This window comes from Pipra filicauda, unplaced genomic scaffold, assembly GCF_003945595.2.
Source record: "Pipra filicauda isolate LSUMZ 115617 unplaced genomic scaffold, ASM394559v2 scaffold21_size4447388_pilon, whole genome shotgun sequence".
In the NCBI taxonomy this organism is placed as follows: domain Eukaryota; kingdom Metazoa; phylum Chordata; class Aves; order Passeriformes; family Pipridae; genus Pipra; species Pipra filicauda.
The window spans coordinates 4095801-4106868 of NW_024104332.1; the positions used below are offsets into that span (position 1 = coordinate 4095801).

At 41.1% G+C, this 11068-nt stretch overlaps 1 protein-coding gene across 1 annotated transcript in view; it reads right to left on the minus strand.

Moving 5' to 3' along the window:
• Window positions 1-10792, minus strand: part of COL5A2 (collagen type V alpha 2 chain) — a 102945-nt gene extending 92153 nt beyond the window's left edge. The window contains exon 1 of the mRNA XM_027751993.2: window positions 10205-10792. Coding sequence (XP_027607794.1) covers window positions 10205-10307 — 103 coding nt within the window. The 5' untranslated portion in view covers window positions 10308-10792. The remainder of the gene's footprint in view (window positions 1-10204) is intronic.
• Window positions 10793-11068: the final 276 nt, after the last annotated feature.

Here is an 11068-nt window from a genome sequence, read left to right on the forward strand (position 1 = left end):
ACAAATAACTTACTGCTGCATCATTTCTCCTAATTAAATCTTACTTCAGGCAAATAGATCCTGAAGTTTGTTGCCCTCTTTTAAACAAAAAAATGAAATAATTACAGTTTTCATTCATTAAGGGGCAAACAGATTAGTCACCTCATTACTAGAAATAAGACCATTCACGTGCCTCAAGTTAGGTACTCTCCTGAATGGGAGATTTACATAACTAAATATTTACTCTCTGTATTCATTACATCCAAACATAAACAAAATAAACTGCCTATCTTGCACCGTGCCTGTAAAATAGACAAATTCCTTACTGCAGTAGTTTCCTAGGAAACCAGGAAAGGCTCAAAGAAACAGAGAACAGCTGGAAAAAGTAAAAAAAAAAAAAAAAAGCCAACCTCAAGAACTAAGTGCTCCATACCCTCAATTTTAAAACCATCAAAATGATATCACTAATAGAAATTAGAGCAGTGCCACACACATTGATTGGCCCTGGCACTTGTCATAAGGGTAGACATGCACAGCCTAAAGAAATCAAGATTTAGCTTTTCTCTCCCCATCGTACCAAAAAGCCAAAAGAAAAAAATGATAACAAATTTAAAAAAAAAAATGCACAAGAATAGTGAGCAGTTTGCTGTAATGTGGTAAAGCTGCAGAGTTTTGATGTGTACACTATAAAGACAGCCAGCCCCACAGAGAGGTACCTACTGAAACCTTACAGGTGATTCACTACCAGAGATTTCTTTGCTGAGGAGCCAGATTGCACTTCTGAAACCAGTCAGCCCTTCCACGTGAAAATCCACGCAATTCCAGAAACGTATTACTAGCACAATGACTCAGTATGTGTATTACAGCAGTGCCCTAAGGCTTCATTTGAGATCAAGGATGCTTTGTGCTCAGCACCACACAAATTCATAGGAAGGCCCTCCACTTCACAGTAATAACGTAAAATCAAAGTATGCCCGAGTTACTCAAGCTCAGCATCCAGGTCTAGATAAAATTTTCAATTGCTACAGCAAACGTTTCCTCCAGGGGAAAGAAAAAAAACCAAAATAAAAGGTGAGTAAAGGACAATTTGTCTGACATCAGCCCTAATTTTTGAAGTAGGTTTCCAGCACGATGCCAGTCATTGGGTTAATTCCAGGATTCGGTGCTGTCAGAGCAGCCACAGTGTCATGTTGGCTCTTCCTTCCCCACATGGCTCCATTTTCCATGTTCTGCTTCACTTTTCACCAGGCTCAGTGCCTCTTACATCAGGTTCTTCCCTTCCTTTTGTTGCCGCCAATGCATGTTCCAGGACTTTCTGACTCTTGCCAAAGCAAGCATTTAAACATCTGGAAATCATCCTCCATTACTTTCACCACTGAGATGCATTTGCTTTGCAATGTAGTTCCCATACACTGGGAAGGCATCACACTTACAGATATGTAGTGTGATGCATATATGTACATTTTATAGGTAAGATAATATATACATATATATATATATAAAATAACACACTCTATATTACCCTACTTTAAAATTTAACACACAATAACATACATGATTTTCTTTTAAAAATTTACTGGTAGCTTTACAGACCCAAACACTTCAGATACGAGAGAGTTCCAAATTACAGATATCTACATTTAGAGTTGTGTTCTTTTTCTAGTGCATGAAATTTGAAGTGGATTTTTTTTTTCTAAGATTAAAAAAAAAAAAAAAAAAAACCACGACCAAAAAAACCCAAACCAAAACAAACAAAAACACAAACAAAAAAAAGGCCCAACAAACTGGAGTCTTTTGTGCTATGATTCTAGTGCATAGGCTATGAGTCTTAACCATGCCTTCAGAAGTTATTGTCACTTGCATTCCACCTCACTCCTCAGACAATTCAAGATTCAGTTCACTCCTTTGGTGGAAAATTAATACAGAGAAAAGGTAGGATACTACTTTTTGTCTATGCCTCTGAAGGAGTGGAAGATGCAGACTATTTCCACTCCTTTTCCACAGCCCAAAGTCACAACAGGGCTCTGTTACATGGACCCAAGGACTCCTCAAGAGTTATGAGCCCCACCACACACCTGACACATCTCTGGAAGTTCCTGACTCTTGCTTCCCTTTGTCTTCTATTCTCTGAGTTTTGGACACACTGAGGATTATTCAGAGGAATTGCAGGAAACCTCCAGGAGCCTTGGAGGAGTGAGATGACCCAAGCTACCCAATGGTTTCTTTTCTACCAAGAGGCTCATCACTGATGTGAGAAGCCCAAAACCAGATCATTCTTGATCACAAATAATAAAAATAATACATGGTTATCGATTATATTACTTGTCACCTATAATTATAGTTCATAATTCAAGTCTAACTGGATGCTCATAATTCAGGGCAACTGGATTCTTCTGAATAGCATGGATGGTTTGAAGATGGCTAGATAATCCTGGCACCTCATAAACCTAATGCTATGTCCTAGCCTAACAGAAGTTCTTCTTATTTCAATTATTTATATCAACAATGTGCCATGGGATGCTGTTATCCAACCACTAAATATGTGAGGATCAGTATTTGGAAAACCTGAGGCACTGCAGCTATGGGGAAAAAAACCCAAACACTTTATAGTAGATAGAAAATAAGACATAAATAATTATCATAGGATAGCAATTACTATTGCAATACACCACATTTTTACTAGATCAAAAGATTTTATAGAACCCAGTAAAGAAAATATTTGGGGAAAACTGAGCGTAAAACAGGCAATCAAGGAAGGCCAGCTTGTGTTCTCTGCTTCTGCTTTGATTTTTTTCCTTATATACTTTTTCTTGACCTACTGGGATATATAACCTGTCAGAAGGCATGAGACTTCAGGCTAAAAAGTGATTTAATACCAATCAAGGTTGTCTATGGTTTCCTGGAAGAGAGAGAACTGCTTTTAACAGGGTGCCCAGCGTAACCTCTTAGGTTACCTGTAGTAATACAGCTGTCTGGGGACAGTTCTCAAACAAGGAACAGGTTTAGTTATATGGTAGAAATTCTCTCCTGTGAGGAGGAGAGGCAACTGGCACAAAATCCCAGTTGCCTGGGATGGTATGAACCATGCATGACCCATCTCTGGAAGTGTCCAAGGCCAGGTTGGACAGGGGTCTGAGCAACCCAGTCTAGTGGAAGGTGCCCCTGCCTATGGCAGGGAGGTTGGAACAAGATGATCTTTAATGTCACTTCCTAAATAACCTAAATCATTCTGTGACCCTCTGATGATTCCTTTTATCTCCCTTAGTCTCTTCTTGCTCTACACTGTCATTATGCCTATAATCCTTCATTTCAGCTTGCTGAAGATGCTGGCAAGCATTTAATGACCAAAGAATGTTTGGAGAAGATATTGTATGGACCTTCTGTGCCAGACATCTACTGCACAGCAGGGAGCAGGCCTCAGGGAGACAGTTTATTCTTGTGTTCTTATTCTAAATGAGTTCATGTCCAAAATTCTGAATTCCTGCCAGCAGTATCAGAGTCGCTGTTAGTACTTCTATTCAGCCACATTATCCAAAGAACAGGGGCACAAAGATTCAAATTAATTCTTCAGACCTCCCATGCCACCACTACATAGTCCAAAGGTTATAAATGAAAACTAGTAAAGGCACAAAACACCATGGAAGTTTTTCAGTATAGAAACAACTTCATCATATTGTCCTCTCAGCCGCACCACTCACACAAAGCTGCAGAAAAATGCAAATTCCCCAGTCAAGTTTCAGCTGGTAGCAGCATGGACAAGGAACAGCCTTGGAACAGTTCTCCAAAGACAAGACCTATCTTCAGTAGCTAATGCAAACAGGATCCCAAGGGTCTGCGTGAATAGAAGTTCCCTGCACAGAGAGCATCCCGCCACTGGCCCTCTGACAATCATTCTTAGTCTCCCTGCTTATATAACACATGACCTTTCCTCAGCAAATGCGGGTGGGATAGTGGAATAACGGAATTTTTTCTCACTGCAAGAATAAAAGACAGCACAGCAGGCTATGAAAAATGTATGTTGCTTACCAAGAAGAGATAATTGTAAGCAATGGTTTGGATATTTTAATTACCACAGCGTGGAGGGCTTATCAGCATCCAAAGCTTCCTGCCTGTTACTGTTTTCATAGTTATAAAGCAAATTATAAAATAAGAATTTTCTGAAAAAAATTGTGTCTCTTTCTATAGACAGTATTACTGCTTTATCCCTCCTGGTAGTTCAGCAACAGCGTTAACATTTCAAATTTCTGTGAATTTAAGTTAGGAAAAAAATTAGAGAAAAGGTATTTTTTGTACACACATTATTTGACACTGACTACATAAAAGATATAAACAGTACACGATGCCATCCTCTGGGGTACCTCTATTCCTCAAAGTGTTACATGACTTATAAGCCATTTTTCTCCAGCTTGAAAGTACCTGGTTTCTTATTTTATACTATTTGAAGAAACACATTTTCCTCATTAAGCTTGGAATTAATGCATGGGACATTCCAGTTCAAATTATACCCGACCCTCTGCACGTGACAGTCTCACCAGGGCATTCAAAGGATGGTTGAACAAGGTGGGTCTGTTGCTGCTTGAGATTTCAGGCAGTGCAACAATCCTTCCTCATGCTCTGAAAGTTCAAACTCCAAGAAGCCTTTGTAAAATACTGAAATTCCAAGTTAATCTGATTAATTTATTCATTTTACACTAAGGGATACTTGGTTTTGCCCTGTGCATTAGATTAAGAATAGGGGGGGTTGTGTATAAAATAAGTCAAAGTGCAAACCCCGTCTCTCTTCCTTGACCCAACTGAGAATCCAGTGGATTAGCACTTTGATTTATTCTTTCTAAGAAGAATTTTTGAGAAAATTATATCATCAGGACTTTACACACAAAAATGTGCAGGGTCACAATGACAAACATGAGAGAAACAATCAGTATACATATAAGGATAGATCACATGCCTCCAGTTGGAATTTTGACTATTTTTTATTATTACTTTGTTATTTTTTGGCACAGAGTTTGTTGCCTTTCCCTGTATATGGAAAAATAGTTGTACACAGGCCATGAACATCTGCTAATTTTTTTTAGAGGATCATAGTGTTGTATGAAGATCTACCTTCAGAGTTTCTGCTTTCCTGCACATACCACAAAAATCCCTGTGTTTCTTTTCTCACAGAACACCAAAAAACAATTTATATGGCAAGTTCATTAGTTCTAATTCCAACCACAGAAAAATCACAGCTTACTTTACCCATACAGTAAATACAACTTCAACACCAGGAGTTGTTCCTAAGCAGGGTTTCCTAGGTACATTTATAATCAGTCAAGGGGATTGGTGGACATTTATTGTTTTCCTGAAAACTTCAAAAGAGTTAGCAAGTTGAAAAAGACTTATTTTTAACTAACTTATGTTGAACTATTTTTAAACCCATCCTACGTGTTTTACATGAACAAATCAAGCTGATGGAACATTATCATACTGAAACAAATTGGGAGGATGGAAGGACTTCACCAAGAAATGAAGACTGAGCGGGTCAAAATGTGAATAAGAGCATGAAATGACCATTTGGTTTCTAGGGCAACAATCTATATTTGTAAACATTATAGGAAAAAAATGCCTGCACTGACAAACACAGCATGCAATTATTCTTCAGTCAAAAGGTATTTTCAAAAAAACCTGCAAGTTAATGTGGATAGCTTAACATGACCCTCAGTTTTATGTATTCTAGAGTTTTGATGAAAGGCTTGTTCAGTCTGAGCAGAAGGAATCCTCCTGAGAACTCTTCTTGTGGAAATTTCTGTGTAGAGTCTCCTTTCCACACTTTTACAGTCAGGAAAGCCAAATATTCAAAAGTCAAAGATTAGTCCCCAAAGGATTATGACTTTTTTTTAATAGATATTGAATTCCCATTTTCTGCTTGTTTAGAGCTGTAATAATTTCTGGGTTTGAGTTGTTTGCTGTGATTAGGCCCTGAAACACAGGTACCTACATGCATGCACACACACATGCACCCTTTCCCACCAAGAAAGCAGAATACAGATATAAGAAAGTGATCTGGGGATCTGGAAATTTGGGGAGAGAAAAAAAAGAATCAAGTACAGAAGAACCAGGGGATCAGGCCCAGCCAGCATGGGTTTATGAAAAGCAGGTCATGCTTGACCAACACAATCTCCTTTTATGACAAGGTGACCCACTTAGTGAATGAGGGAAAGGCTGGGGATGTTGTCTACCTGGAACTCAGTAAATCCTCGGATGCTGTTCCCCACAACACCCTCCTGGAGAAACTGGCTGCTCGTGGCTCGGATGGGTGCACTGTCCACTGGGTAAAAAACCCTCTGGATGGCCAGGCCAGAAAGTGGTGGGGAATGGGGTTACATCTAGTTGGCAGACAGTCACTAGCAGTGTTCCCAAAGGCTCAGTGTTGGGTCCAATCCTGTTTAACATCTTTATCAACGATCTGGACAAGGGGATTGCAGCAAGTTCACAGACAAGAGCAGGATCTAAACTATTCCGTAATTCTAAGTATCATCAGAGCCTCGCTAAGACTGTGAGAAGTGGCAAAACAGGGGGGTTTTTTCCCCATTCATACAGAATGATAGGATATCATTCATACAGAGTACCTTTCATACATGCCATTCTCCTTAGGAGCTGTGAGGACTCTTTACAAAGATGAAAAATCCATAAAAACCTAAAGCAGCATCTGGCAAGAATGCTCAGTCATTCTCTTACTTTCTCATAGCTACAGAGGACTTTCACCTGTCATAGTATTCCGAACACTTGCCCCACTATGGAAACTGTGCAATGTAGTAACATCTTTTCTCCATGAAGATAATGTCTCCAATGTCATGAGGGGATAATGGACACATTTAATAGCCCCCATTAAACCAGCTGAGCTGTTTCTGTCTCCATTAAAGCCAGTCCATTCTCCTCTTTCCTTTGCATGGTTTCCAGACAAAATGAAAGACCTTGAGAATTCAAAGGCAGCAATGAGGATCATTAATTCAAACGGAACAGCGGCCATTCTTTGTTTTTGTTTGCTCATGCTGTCAAACAAGGCAAATTAGATACTTTTAAATCAATACCAGGGCTCACACTGATCTCAGCTGAAGTAGGGTTGACACCACAAGAGGGGGACAGGGAAAGATAATTCACCACAAAATTCAGTCAAGGTTTTGTTGCAGAAACTGATGAGAACCTAAGGGCGAGTATAGGATTGCAGTAAGAAGTATGGGAGATGGAGGCAATAAACCATCACTGCCCATGCTCATGTGGAATTTGCAGACAATGTTTCTTGAACAAGGTGATTTCCAGAATTTTGGATCTGATTCAAGTTTACTGATTTTCCACTGAAGGTGCGTTCATAATTTTTTTTAAAAACTCTTTTGAAAAAAAGCCATCACATTTACACTCCCAAGTGGTTGGGAAAGGATCCCAGAAGCATACATTGCTTCTGCTAGTAGTTTTCTCTATCCTAAGCCCTAAGGAAAAAGGAAGGATTGGACCGTGTGTGGAAAATCCAACACCCAAGATTCAGGGCTTCCAAGTATTCAGTGCTTAAATGGCACATAATTTCAGCCAGCTCCTGGGCAATTTTTGACCCTACTGCATTTCTGAACTAAACTAGGTCTCTAGACAGAATTTAAAACCAGGATCTTTCGGTCCTTCTGGGATTTCACAGTGCTGACCTTATTTATAAATAACTTTTAAATAGGCACATTTAAGCAGTCAGTCTCCAAACGTCCAATTTTGCTATACTAGGCTTGAAAGTGCCTATTTTTCCTAAGTGCATGCACCATGTAGCACTGCCAGCCAAGAGTTCTTGAGCAAAACAGATATCCACAATGGTTCCAAGAGAAAAAAAATTAATATTAAAACCGGTATTACTTAAAAGCATAACAATTGTAAGTGCCAAAAATAATATTGTTAAGCAGTATGCTTGGTTTGAAGACGTACTACAGTTATTTCATTAATTTTTTAGACCACTTTACCTGTTTTATTATATTCAACTCATCTGTCCATATCACTCCCCCCACATCATGATAAGTTCTGTAACATACTTCCACAAAAACTATTTCTTTCTTCCACCATGGCCGAGGTTGACAGTCAGCATTCAATCCTTCTCATTTTTTCTAGGACTCTCATGAAAAATGATTGGTAAAACACTGGTTTATGTATTTTCTGAAAGTCTGATTTTTTTTCTAATCTAAGCTTCCTGAAGTGCCTTTCTTGCTTCCCCAGGCACCTCCAGTATTTGTTTTCCTATTTTACCTGTACTCAAGTCGCACATTTGACTAGATGAATGGGGAGAAGTGAATCAACTGTATGGACAAAATCACCTGCAGTACAATACAATGTTGACTGATGTTAGACCTCTGCACAAGCACTAAGCCAAAGACAAATTAAGGGTAAAAACCTGCCCACTTTGCAGCATTTGTAGGCTTCAATCAGGAACTAAATAAAAGCTGAAATCCCTTGCTTATGCAATTAAACCAGACCAATGTGTAGGATGTGCCCCACTTCTACCTTCATTGCACTATCCCTCACATCACATTCAAATAGCTTTGGGTCTGTTTTTTTTTTTTTAATATAATGAATATTAGAGAAGGCGCTTCCTCAGATGTATGGTAGACAAGAGCTATTACATTCTCAAACAGGAAGATGAATAAGTGAAGTAAGTGAAAACAGATGTCACTAATTCATTACAACATATTTTGTTCTTTGACTTTACCACGTACCTCTCCATTTCCTCAGCCTTCAGTGTATGGGAAGTACATCCCAAAATGTGTTGCTACATTATTGGCTCATTCCCATAATTTCCATAATAGCAACAAAGAAGTAAATGACATGTAATAAGCCCACACAACTCTCACGTAAATTTTGCCTTTTTTTTTAAAACTGGCAAAAAAGCTATCATTTCTACTAAATAGATACCAAAAGGGGAGTCAATATTTTCATAAGTGTTTTCTTTGGTATGACACGTAACTGAAAAATGCATAATGTATGCCTCCCTTTATGGCAAGTTTATACAAAGTGCCCCCTCTATGGGACTTCTCACGCAGCTGTGCATGGGCAGGACAAGCTCATTTTTCTTTGTAGAACGAAAGTTTCGGAATTATTGCACTGGTTTATTCATCAGGCTTTGACTCCTCCTCGCTTATGCAATCCAGCGCATTACCAGACAAGCTCAGTTACAAGAAAAATTACTCTTGAAAATACACGATACAGTAACTGCAAGCTGTATTGTCGGGTACATCCCACAGTGCTTTCGAATGCCCTACAAATTCCCTTTGTTGGGCATAATTTGGAAAAGAGGACTGTTACACATGAGAAGCCTCGGAAGTACGTTCATACAATAGCTCCAGACTGTCCCAAAGCCAGTCTGCTCACATTTCAGGAAATCAACACACAGGGCGACATCCATCCCGAGCGGTAAAAGAGGACAGTCACTGCACGTCCTTCTGACCATCAGTCTCTCTCTCGCAGGCATTGAAATGACATTAAATAAAGAGGGATATAAAGCAGCCTGAGACAGCTCGAGTTACACGGGTCAGGTTCGCCCCTTGCCAGCCCCGCTGCCCCCGCAGAGCTCGGCACAGACCGCGACGCGAGCCCCGGGCGGAGGGGAGGCTGTGCCATCCCGGGGGGATCGGGCAGCCCTTCCAGCGACAATCGGGGGGAAACGAATCGGAGAAGGAAAGAGAGGAGGAGGGAAAGAAAATGGGGGGGCAGAGGGGGCGAAGGGAGCGTGTGCGAGAAGAAAGGGGAATCCACGTTTCTGCGTTCCTCTAAAACAAAGAATGTGAGAAAGCAGATGTAGTTCAGCGCAAAAGACTCCGCCCTGCCAGTGTTTACTCTCCCGGCTCGCTTGCCCAGCTGCTCTCCAGCCCCGTCCCAAGCCCTTCTTTTTGTTGGGAACTTCCCAGCGGCCGCAGCCCCGCCGGGATGCGGGGGCTCAGCCCCACGGCAGCACTTGGCCTTTGACCGCCCCTCCCGCTCTGCGCCCGCAGCGAGCGCCGCAAAACCCGGCTTTAAAAGCCTCCCTCGGTCTTCTGGTGAGAAGCCCAAAGAGCAAAACCCTTCTCTGCCCCCTTCTCAGTACGTAAAAGCAAAAGTCTTGTTCCTCTTGCGCTCCGGAGATTTTCAATTCCGCTTACTAGCCAAATGACACAACGAGCATGCTGCATGCAAAGAGGGGGGATTTATGATAACTTTCTTAGAGGGAGGGAGATAAACTCACCACCGTCATACTCGTCCTCTTCTTGTGCTTTTGTGGTTACAAATCGACCTAATAAAGCAGCAAGGATGAAAAAAGTTCTCCTTTGTACCCAGATTGCCATCATGCCTAGATATTAGACATGTATCCTCCCTGGGCAGCAAAAAAAGTGCAGAGTCGTAAGGTTATTTTAGCACCATGAAGCCAGCTGGACAGTCTTTCTGCCTTTCCGCATCAATTCCAGGACAAAGTCTGCAAGCCCTTTCTTCAGCACCAGCTCCAGCGCAGTCTGCAAACACTCCTTTCAGGGGATGCAGCTTTAAATAGGAAGAATGCTGCCTCCACTTCTCTTCCTGCCCCTTTTCAGCTCGTTCGGGCTCCTAATCATCCACTCCCTGCCAAGCAACAGTCTGATTGATGGTAAATAACCGAATCAGGGCTGGCTTCACTCTTCCTTGAACTTTTCTCTTTACGAGTACACTTGTAGGATATTTTCCTGCTGCTGTGCAGTGCATGTGCTGTGTCAGGACCAGTTATTAAGGGAGCACAGTTTCATAAGAAGCTGTCAGGAAGAGAAAGCTCTTCTTTTAACACACCCAGCCCACGCTTCCTGGGAATGGAGGGTAGAGACCCATTTGGAGACGATTCCCTTATTAGGAACTTGATCCCTGCCAGCTCGACAGAGGAGGACTTCCTCCTCTCCCGTGATAACTGCCCCCTGCCTTGCTGTAGCTGTGTTACCAAATGTGACCCCAGTCCCTTGAGAGGGACCACAGAGCTACTGAGGCAGCTTGTTTCAGGAACGTGTAAGTAACTGCCTTTCACCTAAAGGGAAATAGTCTTTCTCAAATGAATTCTTTTGCTGAATAATCTTCCCTCAAATGCTTA